Raw genomic sequence first — 21,905 nt, 5'->3', positions numbered from 1 at the left:
GTGCGGGATGTGTATCCCGCGATCACACGACACAAGCACGAGTTCATCTGCCTGCACGGGATAGCTATGACCACCACAAAGGCTGGAACTTTGATCTCCAATCGGTGTGTTGTTCTTCGTTATCACGAGAAGCTTAGCTACCGGGCGCGTCCACAGGCTGCGGTTATTGTTATGCTCCATATGCAGTCGCGGACAATCAGCGGTATCGAGCGATAGGCTGTGCGGCTCCAGCTCTCTCTTATATAGTCACTGCCTATGATGCTCGATGTGACAAGACAAGTTATTGGCACCTTTATGTAACCCATGGCCATCATGTTCCTGCGGCGATCGGCCGTTCGGACTTGCTCACCTATAGAAGCTTGACGAGGATCACCACCTCCACATGGAAATGTGTCTACAATAACAACCAGTTCATCTATCCAGTCAATCTTACTCGACTTACTATCAGTTTCATCTAGACGCTCCCCATCCATATCGCAGAGTACAGTAATACCTCGATTTACGTAGTTTTGGTTAATGTCTTTTCGATTGAGAGCAGTTGTTAAGGTTCTCATTAAAAAAGAAAAAAATCTGACAGAGAAAGCTAAAGCAGCTTGTTAGGCTCCGGATAGAATCTCTATCTTATAGCAACTACAAAAAGGTGATTGTCGAAAAATACCATTTTTAGCAACTGGCATTGGCCACTTCAGTTGAAAGTTACCATCGGTAATGCAAATTTGTCAACTAACAACGCAATAGAACTAAGGTTGATGTTGTTTGTACACTGAGGCGGCAGCCCTTGCCGATGAAGGAATCCATCGAGTCAATCTGGTATGTACAACCGGCTGCCATGGGATTATTGAACAAAGGTTGCGCACCATATGCAGCCCGGGTTGTGCGTGTGCAAACAAAAAAAGTGCTTTAATTTAAAAATTGTTGCTGGACTGCCAAAACACACTTACCGGCATCTGCTGTGTTTTATTTACCATTCTAGCAGATTCGCTAGCTTATGGATAAATAAAACGCTATTCCCGCTAATGCTTTATACTTTAACGTTAGCAGCACTGACACCACATCCGAAATAATCTAATATCAACAAACCAAGTCATTTTGATTTCAAATAAATGTTTCTCGGAGTTCACAAATGTGATTTTATTGAAATCCTAAGCCATTTTGTACTCAGCTGTTCGCATGACCTCACCTTATAAGTACATCCTGCCTCTTAGTTGTGCCATGAGGATATGTCAATGCATTTCTTATGGTATCGAAAATTTCGCCAGAGGTGCAGACTGCGCTTAATGGGTAAATAAAACACCACTAATGAGGCATTTGGCTTTTAATTATTTGCAAGTCGGCATATTCAATGTCACCCTGTTTTATCTAACAAAGCCGATGCAGACCGATTTCTAACGACGGTTATTATACATCAGCTGTTGGTTTTTCACATCGCATTCCATTTTCGCTAATCTCAAATTCTGATTGGAAAAAATCAATAGATTTAATAATTTAATAATATAATTAATAAATACATATTTATAGTAGTGTAATTAAGATGGACGAAGATTTGCCCAAAGAATTTGATTTAATTGTTATCGGTACAGGTAAGTGTCTATCCAATGATGGTGGTCGTTCAACCACAAATGAATGAATCATCCTTCTGCCTTTCACCACTGATGATGTTTGTTGTATCGCTTACTTTTTAGGCTTTCCTGAGTCTTGTGTGGCAGCCGCAGCTAGTCGTGTGGGCAAAACTGTACTACACATTGACCCAAATGAATATTACGGTGGTTCTTGGGCTTCCTTTAATTTAGATGCGTTTAACTCTTTGCTGAGCGAAGGTAATGCTACATGCAAAGAAATTAGAAATGGGAGCTTTCAGTGGCATATACCACTACAAGACGAACCCAAAGAGGAAACGGCTGAAGGGGATGGTGAACCCAAGACTAAACAATGGTCGGCGGAAAGTGTTCTGAAGCTTTCTCGGAAATTTAATATGGATCTATGCCCGAAAATCCTATACTCGTCTGGTTCGCTGGTGCAACTGCTGATCTCATCCAATATTTGTCGTTATGCTGAATTTAGAGCAGTAGATCGTATTTTCACCCAATTCGAGGGCCAGTTATTGAGTGTACCCTGTTCCAGAAGTGATGTTTTTAATACCAAAGATTTGAGCATAGTAGAGAAAAGACTGCTTATGAAATTCCTTACCATATGTTTGACCTATGGCGAGGATAAATTCGAGGAAGACATGGCTGAATTTCGTGGCAAGCCATTCCTTGAATACTTGCGCCAACAGAAAGTGACTGAGAAAATCAATCGATGTGTTATGCAAGCCATTGCCATGACAAATGAGGACACGCCCTTCGAAGAGGGAATGGAGCGCACAAAAAAATTTTTACAGAGTTTAGGACGTTACGGCAATACGCCTTTCATATTTCCCATGTATGGGTGTGGCGAGATACCACAATGCTTTTGTAGACTCTGTGCCGTTTTTGGTGGCATATATTGTTTGAAACGTCAGATAAGTGCTATCAACATGAATGCCGAAGCGCAAACAGTTAACATTGAGGTAGATGGCCAACATAAGGTTGAGGCCAAGCATATTGTTTGCTCTACCAGCAATATGCCTGAACAGTTGAGAAGTGGAAATCCCAAAAATTATTTATCGAGAGCTATATTTATTGCCTCTTCTCCATTGGGAAGCATTGAACTGAATTCCGGCGGGGGAGGTGTAAATCTTTTAAGGCTTATTACTGCTGATGGCAAACGTGAGGCCATTCTAATACAATTATCTCATTACTCGGGAACAACGCCAAAGGATTTGTGTAAGTAGCCAATAATTAAATTTGTTTTTTTGTTTAAATATTGATTTTGAGGTAAAACTGTGCGGTATGTCATAGAACGACACCCCAGGTAGAGAAGTTTTATGACTACCACTTAATTTCCCATGAACAACTTTAAATCATATATCAATGGTCGATTAATGTTTAAGCTCAATGATAAGGGGCCTCCTTTTTTTATGCCGGATGCGACCGGCGTGCCGCTTAGCGGCATCACTTGGTAGAGAAGTGTTAACATGGCAGGATACCTCACATTAGTAAGACGATAACCACCGCAAACAATTTTTCTGATATTCACGCCGGGATTTGAACCCATGCATTCGGCGTCATAAGCGAACATGCTAACCTCTGCTCCACGGTAACCTCCAAGAGAAGTATTCAAGCAAGAGCCGATGCCGCCCAGCCTCTCACTGAGACTATCCGTATTTGTGCAAGAGCCGGTGCCGCCCGAGCTCTCCGCTCGATAACGATGATTGTCCGCGATTGGCGTTGCAGCTACTCCGTATGAACCTGTGGACGTACCCTGTAGCTCGCAACTCCTACAAAATCGGATTTCAATGTTCCGGCTTGTGTGGTGCTCACAGCTATGCCCTGTCGGGAATTGGGCACACATCCTGCATGTTGGCGTTTTCCCTTGCCAGAAGGAGATAAGGTGGCTGAATCTACCGGATCGTTCTTGGGCAGAATACTTTAGTGTGTAGTATAGAGTTGTGCTTCTCCTTTGTCATCATAAATGCTGTGGTGGTCTGCAAATACGCCGCTTTATCTAAATTCCTATTTTTTTGGAGCTAGAATTTGAAGATATAATCGACATTTCAGGGCGGTGGCCGCTTTTCTTGGTGGTTGGGATGGCTGCTGGACATTGTGATGCTAAAAAGCGACTTATGGATTTATTCCTACTCCTGTGGTGTAAATGCTGCCAAATGCGGCGGCAAGTATTTTTGAAAAATTGCCCACGAATATTCCATTATCATTGAGTGCCGCCCGATTCTACTTTAAGTTAAATGATAAGGGACCCACTTTTAGTATCCGACTCCGAACGGAGTCGACAACTCTTTATACATATGGGTCTAAGAATATTAAAATATGAACCACATATTTTGAAACTATGGATATTCATATACCAATTCTAGAATGCTCGTATTTTGTCAATAAAACCGAAAAACTTATGCAAATCTTCTATGGTGGGTACATGACATATTTAAACCGGGAGAACAAATTTTCTACTTGAATTTGATGAAAAAGTGAAAAATAATTTCCATACATTTTAAATTCTTCGTAAATAGTAAGAACTGGTACAATTTTTTATCCTAGCTCCCTTTCATTTCTTTGGGGTAATTTTTCCCAAGTTTTATCGTCTCATTTTCCTTTAATTTCGATTCAGAATTGCTCCTTTTTTCCCTGGGAGATATTTTCCTTTTTCGAAGTTTGTTTAGAATAAGGTAAAAGGGAGAAGGTAACAAACTCCCAGTAAATTGTTATTTCAGAACAGGGAAAAAGGGAGTAGGGAATAAACTCCCAGGGAATTGTTATTCAGAATAGGACCGTTAATGTTTGGAACCAGAAATGTGCCATAACGATGCAAATTGGTAATTTGCATCGTTATGGACCCCTCAACATATTTGTATACGGCGGCCACATATTGCCCCTTCTGATTGAAGGCTCAAATTTTCTGATTGAAGGCTCAAAGCCGCTTTTCCTATTGAGAATTTACGTAATTTGAAAGAGATCCCTTAACAATCGTACCAGTAACAGTCTATATCAGAACTTACGCCCTTTTTACCGAAATTTAAAACAGTAAGACCCCTTGTAACAGTATTTGGTCTCTCGACATCCATGGTTTTGTTCTGCACTCTTAACGAATACGCAGAAACGACAAGAAGTGAATTAATTTGGAATTTTTGGAAATCTACCAAAAATTTAGGTCAGCCTACCAACCTACAAAGAAAAAAAAACCTACCAGTTTTGGTAGGAACCTTCAAAAATATGTCAGCACTGTTTGCAGCTATTCCTTCGGAGCAATCGCCTATCCGCAATCTGTTGAGCTTCTCGTGATGACGATGAACAACACACAAGTCCGAGCTCAGAGTTTTAACGCGTGTGGTGCTCATAGTCATCCCATACCGAGCCTGTACTAGTACCACTTACCCCTTTAGGTGAGTGAGGACGTATCATTTTATCTCTGCCAAAGGTTAAAGTAGCCTTAATAATCAATTATTCAATTTTTACGTGGAGGCCACCGTAGCGCAGAGGTTAGCATGTTCGCCTATGACGCTGAACGCCTGGGTTCGAATTCTGGCGAGACCATCAGAAAAAATTTTCAGCGATGGTTATACCCTCCTAATGCTGGCAACATTTGTGAGGTACTATGCCCTGGTAAAACTTTTGTCCAAAGAGGTGTCGCACTGCGGCACGCCGTTCGGACTCGGCTATAAAAAAGAGGCCCCTTATCACTGAGCTTAAACTTGAATCGGACTGCACTCATTGATATGTGAGAAGTTTGCCCCTGTTCCTTAGTGGAACGTTCATGGGCAAAATTTGCATTTGCAATTAATTTTTTACGTATTATCTGATTGGTCAATTTTCTGGTTGTATTGGGTTGCCCAAAAAGTAATTGCGGATTTTTCATATAGTCGGCGTTGACAATTTTTTTCACAGCTTGGGACTCTGTAATTGCATTCTTTCTTCTAGCAGTTATCAGCTGTTACTTTTAGCTTGCTTTAGAAAAAAGTGTAAAAAAGTATATTGGATTAAAGTTCATTCTAAGCTTTATTAAAAATGCATTTACTTTCTTTTAAAAAACCCGCAATTACTTTTTGGACAACCCAATAGTTTCGATTTCCTATTCTCTATTTCATAGAATTATAATTCTTGAGCTAGGATTGAACTGGACCATAAATTAGCATAAAATAACAATAATAATTTCATGCACTACACAGCTTATCTTATGACCTATATTTTTCCAGGTGTATTCCATCTTACAACGAGCGCCTTAAGTGATAATCCCCAGTCTGATCTTGAAGATTTTACTCAACAAATATTCAACAATGCGCCAGAAGCGCCTACTCTATTATACTCATCATATTTCAGCATAAGTGGTTATGAAATGCCATCGAATACATCACCATTAATACATGCTACCGCAGCACCTTTCTATGAGCTCGACTATGATAAGTCAATTGAAAATGCTCGCAGTATTTTCTCGAAATTATACACCGATCTGGAATTCCTACCACGTGCCCCCGATCCAGAGGAAATTGTTATTGAAGGTGAAGACCCTAAGGCATTGAGTGAGCAACAGCTACCGGATGATCTGAAAGCACAATTGCGTGAAATTGAAAAGTTTGCAGAACAAATGGATATTTTGGAGAAAGAAGAGGCCGATGGAAATCAGGCCGAACCAATGGAATCTTAGAATAACGCACTTACTTTGCAAGCATTTGTCTAAAGCAAATTTAACAACATTACGTACATCTATGCAAAACAAAGAACATTAGATTTTTCTATAACTTATTATTATTATTATTACTACATATATTAGCGCTTTAACAACAATACATTAAGCACAGCATATTTTTATGACATTTACATACATACATTTATATTTATAATAAAATTGCCTGTCTTTCACTTGTAGCACATTTTTGTATTGTATTGATTCTTGACCAGTTTATTGGATCAATTGTAGCTTGGCATCTCTTTCATGCAGAAAAGAAGACCATTGTTTTTAAAGATCAATAGCCCAGGAATTATCATGGACAAAATACTACTTGGATTGACTGATTTAATTAGGGGCAATTTTAAAGACAAAAAACTCTCTATTCTACTGTCCATGGATTTAGAGAAAGCTTTCGACAGGATGGAATATTCCATTCTTCTTCAAAAGCTGAGTGACCTTTATGGTATTGGGTGGAACGCTTGTCAACTTATATTGTCCTCTCTCATGGACAGGTATCAGTGCGTTTGTTTGTATGGCGAAACATCTGGAATCTTTCCCTGTTAGAAGTGAAGTTCCCCTGGGTTCCGTCTTAGGGAGAGTATTGGTCCTAAGACGGAACCCAGGGCAACAGATCATTTTGTATATAAATGATCTGTTATGAAGTAGTGTTGGTGAATATTGCTCTATGTATTTATTTGCTGATGCTAAGCTAATTTTATTTACAGGAGAGCATAGTTCCATGGACGTGATGGAACATAAGAACACCATGCACATGTTACAGAATTGGATGGCACGGAATAAATTAAAGGTTAATCCTGAGAAGACAAAGACCATGATATTTTCTTCTCAACCGACATCTTTCGATATTTCCTATAATGGTAGATCAACTGGAATGTTTAGGTGTCATATTAGACGACAAGTTGGATTTCGGGTTGTATCGCGTACATATGGCTCTTTGGGTCGTCTACATAAATGCGATCTATTGCTACGAAGGTCTATGATGACTAAACTGGTTTATGCTCTGATAATGTGCAATATTTATTGTGGTACATCGGCCCAGAGTATGGACAGGGTGCGCAAATCCTTTAAAAGTGCTACCTATCATCTATATTCCGTTAATCGTTTTTCTCATATTTCCCCTTATGTTCAAAGTTTTTTCTCCTTATTTGCTCCTTTGTGGATTATGTGAACTTAAGGTGCCTTCTATGTATTTGTTTATAAAATTTGTAAATTCTATTTCTTGTATTCTTTTATAGTTTGTTTATAAAATTGTTGTTGTAGTAGCAGTGTGTGGTACACAGAGGCAGCAGCCCTTGCCGATGAAGGAATTCATCGGGTCAATCCGGTACATAAAACCGGCTGCCATGGGATTGTTTTATAAAATTGTAAATTGTTGTTGTAGCAGTTTGTTGTGTTCTATCTTTCGTCTGCTGGATTCTGTTGAGTGTCAAGACCCAGGAACTCTGCGACTATGATGGGGTGCGTTCACAGGGATCTGGGTCTGAGTCGAGTGGGTCTAGCTGGGCAGTTAAACAGGTGACGTGTATCGTGTGGTCCCTGGTTACAATCGGGACACATATCTGCACGTCGGCATCAATCCTTGCTCTGTAGGAGTTGAGGCGGCTGCATCTGCCGGAACGTAATTGAGCCAGAACTACTCTGGTTTGCCGGGGGAGGTCAATGGGAGGCGATCGTTCTCCAAGGACTACATTCACCCGGTAGCTATTTACAGCATCTGCCCGGCACGGGATATCTGTAAGCACCACACAGACTCGAACATTAAGGTACGACTTGTGTGGTGTTCATTGCTGTCACGAGAAGCTTAGCTGCGAGCTACCGGGTGCGTCCACAGGTTGCGGATAGTGTAATGCTCTATACGGAGTAGCTGCAACAGCAGTCGCGGACAATCAGCGGTATCGAGCGGAGAGTCTCAGTGAGAGGACGGGTGGCATCAGCTCTTGCACAAATACTGAGTGTCTATGATGCTCTATATGACAAGGCGAGTTGTTGGCGCCTTTAAATAACCAATGGCCACCTTGTTCGCGGTAATCGGTCCTTTGGATCGGAACGAGCTTGCTCACACAAGAGCTTGATGGGGATCGCCACCTCCACATGAAAATGTGACTACAACAACAAGCATTGTTTTTAAAGATCAATAGCCCAGGAATTACCATGGACAAAAAATAGTTCCCATGTAATTCTATCTTTTCATTTGACTTCGCTTCAGCACATATCGAACGATATTCTGATACGAATATGATAAAAAAAAACGCATATGAACGCGAATTTCTGCACATAGAATGAAAACTTTCATTATTTGGGGTAGATCTTGTCCATGTTACCACTTTTTCTCAATAAGACGATTTCGATAACTGGCAAGGTCAAATACATAGGTGTGATCTTGGACAAGAAACTGAATTGGTGTCACATTCAGGAGCGTACTGAGAAGGCACAGTGGGGCACTATGTACACGGGCTTAAGGCTCGAAATGGGGCCTGAATCCGCCTCAGTAGTTTGGTGGACTGCTATGGAGAAAAAGTTCAACATAAAGACCATATAACAGGCTCAGATAACATGTTGTCTTGGTATAGGCGGAGCAATAAGGACGACGCCCACTAGGGCACTGGAGACTATTCTAGATATCCGACTCATTGATATCCAGATTAAAGGCAATGGGAGAATGGATTGAGGATGGGGCAGCTAATACCATCGCGGTATAAACGAGGCGACGATAAAAAACCTGGAAGGAAAGAAAGAGGTTTCTGATCGGACACCTGAGATGAACCTTAAAGTCGAGTGCGAGGCGCTGCTGCCAGAGGCACAGTCTTGGATTGACCGAACCCTAGTATTGTCATCTGGAACATCATGTTACACTGATGGATCAAAGCTAGAGGACAGAGTGGGCCTGGGGGTCTACATTGAGAACCCAGGGACTGAGATCAGTTTTAGACTGGCTGACCATAATACGGTCCTGCAGGCGGAGATCCGGGCGATCACGGAATAAGTGAGGTGATGTGGTGTTGACGCGAGGATGTCGAGTGTGAACATCTTTACCGACAGTAAAATTGCCATAAGGGCATTAACAACCAGGGCGGTAAGGTCACGAACAATTCTGCAGTGTAAGAAGGAGATTAACGCCTCTCTGAGGATGGCAAAATCCACATCGTTTAGGTGTTGGGCCATAACGGAGTAAGGGAAAATGAAAGGGCAGACGATTTGGCGGTGAAAGCCAGAGGACTGCCGTAAATAATCTAGGTTAACCCGAAGCATTTCGGGTCGATGTAGCCCGAGTTGAGTGAGTGGGCGAAGAATGCGCATGCAACATTGTGGAACAGCGAAACGGTCGGTAGGATGGCGAAAATCCTAAGGTGGGATCCAGATCGTGAGAAGACGAGGCTATTACAGAAAGGAAGTAAGAAGGAGGTCAGTATAGCTATTGGTAACGTAACGGGACACATAGGACTACGAGCTCACTTAACCTACAAAATCCTTAATTGATTTCAATACCTTCCCCCCTAAGTTGGTTCATGTCTGATATTGTGTCTCCACCTGAGTGCCGGTATTTGTTGATCGCGAAAGCCGGTCTTTAACCAGATCCTCCACTTGGGATCGATGATCTTATAGAATCCTAACGGATGCACTGCCGATATAGATGACTGCATAAGTCAGCTCATCTCTGTTGTACTTCCGTGACACTCTGGCGTAAGAGGGCGGCTCCTTACCATTCTCAGCAAACATCTTTCCCTTCCGTGATAGTTGTGGCCCCTTTTGGAGGTCACATTCCTCCATGAAGACTCAGGGGCCGTGCGCGCTTCCTTCGTACCTGTTGCAACTTTTTCTACCTCCGCAGGACACTGCCCTGGCTTGGTTTTCCTAGAGTACTTGAAAACAGGGAGCTCTTTTTCTTCTTCAATATTTTAGCAGTGTTATGCTCTTCGGGAGATCTGATTCTTTTTCCAGCTTCCATAGAAGTGCTTGGAATGTCAGTTCTATCCCTTCCAGCATCCTGCACTTTCGCCCAATTACGCTGCCGGTACATACTCCTCTGTCTCCTTCGTCGTGCATCGGATTGCTTTCTCGGTCTGCTTGTGAGCTTTGCAAGGCCATCGTTCACTTCTGCTGTCATCCCGATGCCCTCATCTCTCGATTCGGCTGCGATGAATCCGAGTCAGAAACACCACCTTTACTTAAAGGCTGGGGACAAACTGTGCATCCCTCTGGTTTATCCGTCTCTTCCTCATTAATTAGTCTGACGAATTAGTGCGCTTGAAGCATTACTCTCGAATACAGGTGTCAAGGTACCCACACCTATAGGAGAGGACAACAAGCTACGGTCTGACGCCACCACCACAGATGTTGAGCATTTGGAGTCCATTTCTAGCCTACTCCAAAAGGCTTTAAAATTTTTTTTCGTAATTGGTAGTACCTGTTCCGAGATACGGATATATATTTTTTTTCTTTGAGGAGCGAAATGAAAACACGTCCGCTTCACTCAACGGCTATAATATACAAGGATTTTGTAAGTAGCATGAAATTCTTAACATAAAATTTTCTTTTTAGAGGTTATTTTATAGTTTTAAGAGCGCACAACAAGCCGATTACTGGCTTAGGTGTATGTCCATAGTGGCATGGGGCGGATTAATATATGTACCCTCTTTTCAACCTAACCTACATGATGAAAAATGATACAGCTAGTAGGACAAAATTCCGAGTTTAGTGAGTGTTGTATGTATTTCAATGTATTTCCAAAGTATGACCTTTGAAGCCCTAACAGCTAAGGATTTCTGATGATGATTCCCCCTCTTACCAAGGGATCGAAACGCATAAAATCATGGTTGGTGTGGTGTATCTCCTGTGGCCTTCGATTTTCCATTGCATACAATTTTCGATCATTAAGCTCATCTCGAAAGAGAAGTTAACACATCATTAGAAAAATGAACCTCATCTTAACGGGCAGACAAAATTATAAATAAAACACTAAAGTTCTCTGGGTAGTAATGGGCTTTCAAAGCTATTCATGTGCCATCACATTATATTATATTCTGACGGCATGCATTTATTTTTTTATAAAAACAAATAAGCAGCACATTAAGTTTGACTTTTTCAAGCGCTCATTTTTCCTAGTACATATAAATACAATAGGGTTAAATTAAAATAAAATCATAATTGAAACATATAAATAAGAAGAAAAATACAAAGAAGGACAGAGGAGGAGAGCAAATGCAATTAGAATGAATTACAAGTTTCATTATGAGTCAGCGTAAAACTTTCAAATATTCGCACTTCTTGCCAACGATTTACATTAGTTTCAAAGTTTCCATTGCCTGTACGATTCGTTGTATTTCACTCTCAGATTGTTCTAATTTTTCAGTGTTTGCTGTCTGCACTTCCGCAGGCACCTTTGTGGTGTAATCACTTGCAGCCATAGCCTGTTTCAGTTTGGCTACAGTCTGCTCCAGCTGTGCTTGTTTCTTTTGCAATTTTGTTATCTCTTTATCGGCCTCAATCAGCCCCTTAAGTAGTAAATGCACTTCGCATTGTCCGGAAACGGTGAGGATTGCACAGCCAGCTGGTGGCGTTGCATCGAACTCGATTTTCGAGCAATACGATACGGTGGCCAAATCACTGGCATATTTCTTAAGAATGTCATTGGGTTGTGAATCAGTGCACACGATGTAGGCCTCCGTTTTAGTTTTGTTGGGCAAATTGTAGTCGGAGCGAGCAGATCGTATGACACGTGCTGCCTTCTGCATAAATTCTACTTCTTTTTCAACCTGCTCACTGCGCCATGAGGTGTTGTCTGCAAAGCCAATAGAATAGAATCATAAATGAAACGAAATCGATTTCATGTTTCAGCTTACTCACCTGGATATGAGGTCACACATATGCTTGGTGTGGTGTCAGCGCGCGGCAATCTCTGGTACAATTCCTCGGTAATGAAAGGCATAAAAGGTGACAGTAGTTTAAGTCCCAAATCTAAGCAGGCAAACAAGGCTTTACGCGCAGCTGATTTTTGATCATCGGTACCCGCTTGGAAAATGGGTTTGAGGCACTCCAAATATACATCACACAAATCGTAAAGCCAAAAACTGTAACAAGCACTTGTGGCCGCTGCAAAATCGTATTGCTCAAAACCATTATTGCAGGCTTCAATGGCTGCTGAGAGGCGAGACAAAATCCAAGCATCCATATTATTTTCGCTGCCATCCAGCTGGAAGTTTGATGTAAACTTTTCATTGCCAGCAAAGTACATAAGGGCAAATTTGGTGGCATTCCACAGCTTGTTGCAAAAGAAACGATAGCCTTGGACACGATTTATATCTAAATTGATGTCACGTGCTTGTGTGATGTAGGCGCACAAGGCAAAACGTAGAGCATCCGAACCACACTCTGGAATACCATTGGGGTAATCCTGCTTCTGACCAGCCTTGGCTTTTTCGATCTCGCGGGGATCCAAATTCGAGTTTACCAGCTGGGCATGCAAGCCTTCAAGGCAAATGCCCTTGATAACATCCATGGGATCGATGACATTACCCAAAGATTTGGACATTTTACGACCATGAGCATCACGAACCATGGGATGCAAATAAACTTCCTTAAACGGTAGTTTTCCCAATAACTTCTGTCCAAAGAACACCATGCGTGCCACCCAGAAGAAGAGAATATCATGACCAGTCTCCAACAGTGTGGTAGGATAGAATGCTTCCAAATCGGCTGTATTATCGGGCCAGCCAAATACAGAGAATGGAAACAGACCCGAACTGAACCATGTATCCAAAACGTCTTCATCTTGCTTCAGCACAATCTTACTGACATCAACCTTGAAACGTTCAGCGGCTTTAGCCAAAGCCTCTTCTTCAGTACGGCCCACAATCCAGTAGGCCTCGTCATCTGACTGTAGAGCGAAAACAAAAGAAATACACGTTATATTACTGGATTCGAAACTATGCTTAACGTATTACCACAGACTCCTGTAGAAGCAGAAGGCGTGTAATAATAGAGTGTGGTTAATGCTATCCTTATTTTTATTGTTTGTTTTACAAAACTTACGGAACCAGATTGTATAGCAGGATCATTGAATGTGACAAAATATGCTGGTATACGATGACCCCACCACAATTGACGTGACACACACCAATCACGAATGCCATCCATCCAGTGATACCAAGTTTTTGTATGATGTTCAGGAATAATCTTGAGCTCACCAGAACGTACAACCTCAGTTGCTTTTTCAGCCATCTCTGAGCATTTAACATACCTTTTGAAAGGAATTAGAAATCCTTCAAAAAAATTTTCCGAATATGCTTGGTTAACTTTTTCTTACCATTGTGGCTTAATCATGGGCTCCACCACATCCTTGGAACGGCTGCAGAATGGCACCACCATGGGATTGTTGACAGTCTCCCGATACAAATTCAGCTCCTTTAGCTTTATTAAAATTTGTTTGCGGCACTCGAATCGCTTCATACCAGTGAATTGTCCATAGTCTCCAATAATATAACCGTCATCATTGAAGATGGTTATAAAAGGCAAATTACACCGCTTGCCCACTTCGTAATCATTTTGATCATGGGCTGGAGTGATTTTGACAGCACCCGTACCAAAGTTCATATCCACAAATTCATCACATACAATTGGCAGACGACGCGAACAGAAGGGATGTTTAACAAATTTGCCATGCAAATGTTTGTAGCGTTCATCCTTGGGATGTACAGCCACACCAGTATCTCCAAGCATTGTCTCAATGCGTGTGGTGGCCACAATAATTTCTTCGTCGCTATCCTCAACTTTGTAGGCAAATTTAACAAGCACACCAAATTCCACTTTCTCATCATACCCAGGAATGGAAAAGAAGGTACGACCGGGAATGTCGATTTTATCTACTTCAATGTCGGAAATTGCAGAACGTAAAGTGCAAGACCAATTAACCAAACGCGAGCTACGATAAATGCTGCCATCTTCATGCAAACGAACAAATGCCTCAGTTACGGCTTTGCACAGTTTAGGGTCCATGGTAAAAGCAACGCGGGACCAATCGTACGACGAACCCAAACACTTCAATTGGTCGTAAATTCTACAACCTTTCTCACGTCTCCAATCCCAAATTTTTTCTATGAATTTTTCTCGACCCATATCGTGACGGGTAAGTTTTTCCTCGCGCCACAACAGTTTTTCCACAACTACTTGTGTCGCAATGCCAGCATGATCACAGCCAGGAACCCACAAAGTGGTCTTACCTTTCATGCGATTATAACGCGTTACAGCATCCTCAATGGCATTTGTGAGGGCATGGCCCAAGTGAAGGGAACCGGTAACATTAGGTGGCGGTATGACCATTACGAATTTGCCCTTGGGATTTTCTTCAGAAATGCTGGAACGCTGCAAATTTTAAAGGAAGGGTTTAGAGTTTTGTTAGTTTGAACAAGTTTGGTGTACTTAAAATATGCAAATAATTCACGGATTTCGATGCGGAATGGGGTGGTCAACTAACATGTAAATGCAAATTTGCCAATGAACATTCGATTAAGGAACAGCGGGGTACGAACGAACATAAGCGAAATCTGGGTAGAGTACTCGAAGGAATGTAACTTAAACGTTGGCATTGGCAAGAGGGATGACATGACCTCAAACGCTGACCGGAAGAGATGCGCCCGATTATTCAACTGTCATTTTACTGAGCATCCCAAGAGTGACAAGGCAATGAGGAGAGCCATTGGTTGTATTCGAGGTCTTCGAGCCGGTGAACAATAATCACAATTTGCTGAACAATAATGCTGAAGAACTTGGATGTACCAGGAGTCGAGTATATGACGCAGATCCTCATTCTGTCTCTGAGCACTCTCATTATTCCCGATGTCTGTAAAATGGGCAGTGATTCCGCTACTGAAGTTTGGGAAGGACACGAGCAAGGGGGAATCGTGCAGACCGATCTTCCTTCTTACACCAGTAACCAAGACGAGTGAGGGACTACTCCTCCCAAGCCAAGTTGGAGAATTTTTACTTACTGAGCCCCGCTTGCACGCCATCACTACACATTATAAGCCATGGCAGCCATTTGTACGTACCAGATTGACCCGATGGATTCGTCGGCAAGGTACAATACACTGCTACAACAACAACAACCGTGGTCTTAATCAGGTCAGGCCATGCGATAGGACTGTCCTTGTGGCTCTGAACCTATCGAAAGCCTCCGAAACAGTCAGTAATGCGCTGTAATGAGGAAACCTCTAACAGGTTTATCCAGCAGGGTCTAAAACGTTGGATTACAAACTTCGGGCCCCCCTCTTTGAAGTTAAATCACTACCTTGCCGATTTTGTCGTTTATTTTGCTGACAGAAATTTGAATATATTCGCTTCCAAATCTTCAGCTATACTGTGCACTCCATTGTCAGGGGAGATGAATGAGGTGTTGCATGTGATAATCGAAGGACTAAGATCTCGGACCAACAACTATCCCGCCAATGAACACCACACGGGCTGGAGTCTTCGATTGGTCTTATGGAACGGAACGAGCTTGACAAAAATATTTGATAATCTTTATAAGTTGTTGTTGTTGTTGTTGGCCAATAAGGACTCCCTCGGGTCAACCCGGTTCGTACATGTACATGCCACTGCAATTTGTACAAAGCGAGGAGTAGAGACAATGTCTTCAAGTCGCTTGCCGCCAGAACTTGAGATGCTGTCAAAAAATTCTAGTTGGCCTTACATTCAAGGCAATTGGACGGTCAGTGGTAAACTATGCATCACCAGTGTGGACTCGCCAGCTGAGCGAAACGTAGTGGAATAACATTCAGATCCGTAAGAATGCTGCGCTAAGTACTGCGACGATCAGTTTCCTCAGGATTAAAAGATGCTGCCTTTGAAAGTAGCAATAGCAGACCACCAAATCACCATATTACGGATAGTCATCCACCGCGTGATATCAGGGCTGATCTACATGATCTGGTGCGGCAAGACCAGCGCTACGAGAGACAACCTCTATATCAGGTGGCGTTGCAAGCTGGATTAGATAGTATTCATGGTAGCAATAGCAGTGAACAGCTACCGAATGAATGCAGGCCTTGGAGATCGGCCACCACCTATTGCATCAGAAGAACTAAGCCTCCCTCAAACCGAAAATCCGGCTCAAATACCTTCCTGCAGATGCAGCCGTCTTAACGTATACAGAGCTAGGATTGATGCCACCGTGTTGGATGTATGTCCCAACTGTAACCTGGGACCACACAATATACGCTAACTGTTAAACTTCGTAGCCTATCCTACTTGAATTGGGACTAAATCCCTCTGAACGTACCCAAACTAAGTCGCATAGTTCCTAGAACCCAGCAGACAAATGGATGAAACACAACAATATCAAACCATATGAAGTAAAAAAGAGAGAAGTAAAAGACAGATAACAATTCCAACTGCTGAACATATGGAGAGAAACATTGTTCTACTTATTGTAGCTACTATGGCGAGAATCCCTCCAATCACTGACTTGTTTGAGTATACAATACCCAGCCAGAGTGAGATCAAAATATCTTTAACCCGACTAAAGAAAAGAAATGCAGCAGAACTCTTTAAGATCGAAGGTGACAAGTTGTTTATAGTATGCATGATTGGAAGGGGACAAAATTGTTTACGCCATCGGCCAAGAAATAAGTTTCTTTTCTATGGTATACCAGATATTTGCAAGGGGTTGTCTGAGAGACTACCATCATGTTTGGTTAGCACGTCCACCTACGGGATTCAGGTCCGAACCTTAAGCAGGGTACTCTGTTCTGCTTTCGGTATAGTTGTGAAAAGCTTTAACATATTGTAATATTTTTATTTTTGTAAAGCTTCTTGCAGAAAATTGTTTGCTCCAAAAAATCTTGCTTTCATATAACAATAAGATAAAATGTTTTTAACTGATCCCTATAATGGTTTAACATAAAAAATCCGAAATTTACTTCACGCATTATTTATTTATTTATTTTTTTTGTATGGAGTTTGGCAGTTATTTATGAGAAAGACCAACAATGCATGTTCAATGTTTGTACCCTTACTAATTCTCGGGACATATCTGATGTCTTCAGTCATTCATAACTCCCTACGAAGAGGTGTCACTCAGCAGCATGACATTCGACAAGTCAAACCCCTTGTATTTGAACTAAAACTTAAACCAAACAAAGAGCTATGAAAGAAATCTCAACGCTGCTTTTTTAATGTAGTTTGAGATGTACATTTAAGATTGAGATGTACATTTACTTGGTATTATTGTTCAGTTCCTAGCATATTTGAAGAGGCAATTGTTTGTTCAAATTTAGACAGTGTCATATTGGACTCCTATATTCATGTTATCTATTACCCAAAACCGGACAACACTTGAATTAAGCTTTTATTTTTACTGATATACCGATAGAAGTATTTTTAGCTCACAAAGACCGTAATTTGTGAATCTTTTAAATGAAATTCTGAACAGCGATTAGCATTGGCCGCCTCCATTGTGAGGGCGAATATCAGACGACCCTACCTTCATGGCCCAAATAACTCATATTGAATGGGACGAATTTTCAATGTCCATAACTTATTGAATACAATCCGTTAATAAAAATCATTGAATGAAACTTACCCCATATTCGGGTGTAAAGAAGCCTTGCTTCTCCCACCAACTATACCACTGAGCCTCAACATATCCAGGACTGTAGGCATCCGGTAAAGGTCCACTGATATCTTTCATCTCTCCCGGCGCTGTGTTGGCAGTATAGACTGCAGCTTCCTTCACTTCTTTCACCTTTTTCTGTAAGATGTCAAAAGAAAAAAAAAATAGATGACAAATTACGAATAAGTTAAAAGGGGAAATAAAGACAATTATGATTTGTAGCAATCTTATTATCATTAAAACTTTCACTCATTGCATTGTTCAATATTGCTCCCCATAACATTACTAAACAATTTTTGTAACACAAGAAAAAAAAAGAAAAACATGACTTACAGAAAGGTAGCAAGACCCTCTTACTTTTTAGCTTCACCCCCTTAACCCTACTACACCTTTTTTAGAAGCATTGCATTGAACACTCATTTCATTCAATGCACCACTCACTTTTTTGTCACCACTCACTAAGCAAACTCATGATGGTTGCATCAGGACCTACCTCGGGCTTTTCTTTCTTTTCTGCAGCAGCTGGAGCTGTAGCAGCCTTTTTGTCTAGTTTAGCTTGAAGTTTAGCCAATTTTTCAGCCTTCTTTGCTTCCTTCTCCAATTGTTTTGCCGTTTTGGGAGGTTCACCATCAACACCTGCAGCAGGCACTGCCTCACCATTAGTAGCTGGCTGTTTTTCTTCCGGCATGATTGTATTCAGGCAAGACTTTCCTAAATGCTCAACGTTAACGAAATGTTTAGTTTTTAATTATTTTTATTACGCTCCGCACTGGTTTTTATTTTATTGATTATCTTTTTTATCTTTTGCTGATGAAACTGTCGCAAAAACGTGTGCAACCAACCGAATTGCCACGATGTATGAGTTTGTTGTGAAATAAAATGTTGCCACAATTTTCAGTTTGAGGTTAGCAGTGGCAACGCCACAATTTTGATTTTATAAAACAGCTGCATTGATAGAACCAATTCAGGATGCACTTATTAGCTGAGCTGATGTGAACAGCTGAATAAAATTTTTTTATTTTTGTTTTGCAATAGCTGTGTTCGGGTACTGAAAGTCGTTTGGATACTTTATTTGTCAGCAGATGAAGCGAGAGAGAGAGCAACTTTAGAAAATAGAGAACCTGCAAATTTCTACTGGGACTTTATTTGCCAGCAGAAATTTGCAACTTTAAACAGATGTTTTGTAAAGCTCAGCTGTTTTATGAAAAGCAGCCGTTACATGAAAATACAAAAGCTAACGCCAAAATGGATTAAAAAGGGAGAGGTAAGTAAAAAATATAAATATTGTTTATTGGTTATTATTAAATTTGTTTCATTTTTATTTACTTCTAATGAAGATTCGTGGCAGCAGCTAGTGTTCAGGTACAGAAAACCCGACATGTGAAGTTGTAATTTTACCAAGTTTTATTCATTTACAGGTAGTGGCAGTTGCCCACCAACAAAATATTGAGAGCACTGTCAAAATCAGTGATTAGTGCAACCCCGATTTAGTATATGTTACTAGTTCGTGCCATTTTTTATTGTTTGTGGGTGCTATGGTTCTTAACAGGATTCACTAATAGAAGGTTAGGTCACATGCAAAACACAAAGTGGATAGGCCCCATAAACATCATTAAGGATGTCAAATCTGACGATTGAAAATTTCATCATATAGGAGAAAGCGTAAACAAAGAATGAATGTAAAAAGAGAACAAGTTGACATCCTCAATGCCAAGTACTGCCAAATATTAAAAAAAAAGTATGTATATCGGCTGATCGCTTGGCTTAACCTTATTCAGTGAATCCTGGGTTCTTAACTATAGAATACACACACAACCAAAACTCGTTGACAGATGCAGATGCATTTCGCATGAAAAAAATGTACTGAGCTGTTTTCGGTACACTACCTGGTAGTTATGTCATGATTTTACCTCAAGTCGGTTGTTCTTTCGATGGTTTGACAAGGTTAATATTTTTAGAATTTTTTTGGGCAAAAATGTTGCCATTTACATTTAAAAAAAATTATATGGCATCAAATAATTTATCAGCTGCTTACGAGCATGTGTACACACAAATGTCAGTGTTTGGGTTGTACTGAAATTCATGTATGTTTAATGGAATTAGAAAATTCCATCAGCTGGGCTGTTGACTTTACCTTGTATAAATTTGCCAAGGTTTATTTCAAAGGCGGATTTAACAAGGTGGTCTCACGCGAACAGCTGTTAACAGCAGGCCAGGTTTGACGGTACTAAGATGTCACATTTTTGTTTGCATTCTCTTTGTTGTTATCTTCTTTCTCGCATATTCTCTGCTCATTTACGCACATTTATACACACACGCACACAAACTTCTTTGTGGGTGTTGGCAAAACGTCGATCAGCTTGAAGACAAGATGGCGGATTGTACCATATGATTTGTGTTTGTTAATTCTTTCACCATGGTTTATTTCTAAACCCACTCTGACGGTATTTGCCAATCAAGGTAGTTTCGTCGGATGAAGATTTCTTTGTGTGTGTTGTTATCTCGTCGATCAGGTTGATGGCAATATGGCGATTTTACCATATGGCTTTTATGTTATGAGCAAGCGAGCAACCTTTAAATATTTCAGCCATGTTTACCACCGAAGGATGGGGAATATTCATGTTGTTATTCCGTTTGCAACACAACGAAATATCGCATTCCGACCCTATAGAGAATATATATTTTCTTGATCATCGTAAAAATCTAAGAGGATCTAATAATGTCCGCCCGTCTGTCTTCTGAAATCGTACGACAGTATTTAAAAAATATTGAGTTGAAACTTTGCACAGATTTTTGTCCATACGCAGAAGATGGGCTATATAGGACTATAGCTTGATATAGCCGCCATATATATCGATCTGCCGATAAAAATGCTTTGGCTCATTAAAATCCCATTTATTATCCGAATTCGCTGGGACAGTGAGTTGTGTTAGGCCTCTCGACATCCTTGCTCAATACGGTCGAGATCGGTTCAGATTTGGAAATAGCTGCCATATAGACCGATCTCTCCATTTAAGGTATTGGGCCCATAATGGGAGCATTTATTGTCCGTTTTCGCTGAAATTGGTATAGTGAGTTGTGAAACAAATCGGTCCAGATTTAGATATAGCGACGATAGGAAACCTGGAAGGAAGGGGAGCGGTTTCCGATCGGATACCTGAGATGAACCTTGAAGTCGAGTGCGACGCACTGCTGCCATCGGCACAGTTTTGGATTGACGGAACCCTAGTATTGCAATCTGGAAGATCATGGTACACGGATGGATCAAAGCTAGAGGACAGAGTGGGCCTGGGGGTTTACATTGAAGACCCAGGGACTGACATCTGCAGGCGGAGACACGGGCGATCACGGAATGCGTGAAGTGGTGTGGTGCTAACGCGAGAACGTCGAGTGTGAACATCTTTACCGACAGTAAAATTGCCATAAGGGCAAAAACAATCAGGACGGTAAGGTCACGAACAGTCTTGCAGTGTCAGAAGGAGATTAACGCTTTCTCTGAGGATGGCAAAATCTGCATCATTTGGGTGCCGTGCCATAACGGAGTAAGGAGAAATGAAAGGGCAGATGATTTGGCGATGAAGGCCAGAGGACTGCAGTCAATAAACTTGGTTAACCCGAAGCCTTTCGGGCCGACGCAGTCCGAGTTAAGGGAGTGGGGGACGAATGCGCATGCAACATTGTGGAACAGCGAAACGGTCGGTAGGACGGCAAAAATCCTATGGGGGGATCCAGATCGTGAGAAGACGAGGCTGAAAGGAAGCAAGAAGGAGGTCAGTATAGTTATTGGTATCATACCGGGACACATAGGACTACGAGCTCACTTATGTAAAATCGGTGCGGCATGTGTAGGGCATGCGGGGTAGGTGATGATACGTTGAATAATTTCCTTTGTCATTGCCCGGCTTTCGCGTCTAACAGATACCGGCACTTAGGTGGAGATACAATATCAGACATGAACCAACTTAGAGGAGCGGTATTGAAAACAATTAAGAATTTTGTAAATAGCACGGAATTGCTAATA

General features: G+C 41.3%; 2 protein-coding genes across 2 annotated transcripts; one reads left to right on the top strand and one right to left on the bottom strand.

The window, feature by feature from the left end:
* Window positions 1–1,412: 1,412 nt before the first annotated feature.
* Window positions 1,413–6,455, top strand: LOC106095745 (rab proteins geranylgeranyltransferase component A). Its single transcript, XM_013263074.2, has 3 exons — window positions 1,413–1,580; window positions 1,683–2,804; window positions 5,786–6,455. The coding sequence occupies exons 1-3, from the start codon at window positions 1,532–1,534 to the stop codon at window positions 6,232–6,234; spliced, it is 1,620 nt and encodes a 539-aa protein (XP_013118528.2). The 5' UTR covers window positions 1,413–1,531; the 3' UTR covers window positions 6,235–6,455.
* A 4,786-nt stretch (window positions 6,456–11,241) lies between these two features.
* On the bottom strand, window positions 11,242–18,753 carry LOC106095742 (valine--tRNA ligase). The gene is made up of 6 exons (XM_013263070.2): window positions 18,378–18,753; window positions 17,855–18,022; window positions 13,583–14,637; window positions 13,309–13,516; window positions 12,124–13,153; window positions 11,242–12,058 (listed from the first exon to the last, which is right to left on the bottom strand). Exons 1-6 carry the CDS (start codon window positions 18,570–18,572, stop codon window positions 11,556–11,558), a joined length of 3,159 nt encoding a protein of 1,052 aa, XP_013118524.2. The 5' UTR covers window positions 18,573–18,753; the 3' UTR covers window positions 11,242–11,555.
* Window positions 18,754–21,905: the final 3,152 nt, after the last annotated feature.

This window comes from Stomoxys calcitrans, chromosome 5 (genome assembly GCF_963082655.1).
Source record: "Stomoxys calcitrans chromosome 5, idStoCalc2.1, whole genome shotgun sequence".
In the NCBI taxonomy this organism is placed as follows: domain Eukaryota; kingdom Metazoa; phylum Arthropoda; class Insecta; order Diptera; family Muscidae; genus Stomoxys; species Stomoxys calcitrans.
This window is presented reverse-complemented; position numbering and strand designations above follow the sequence as displayed.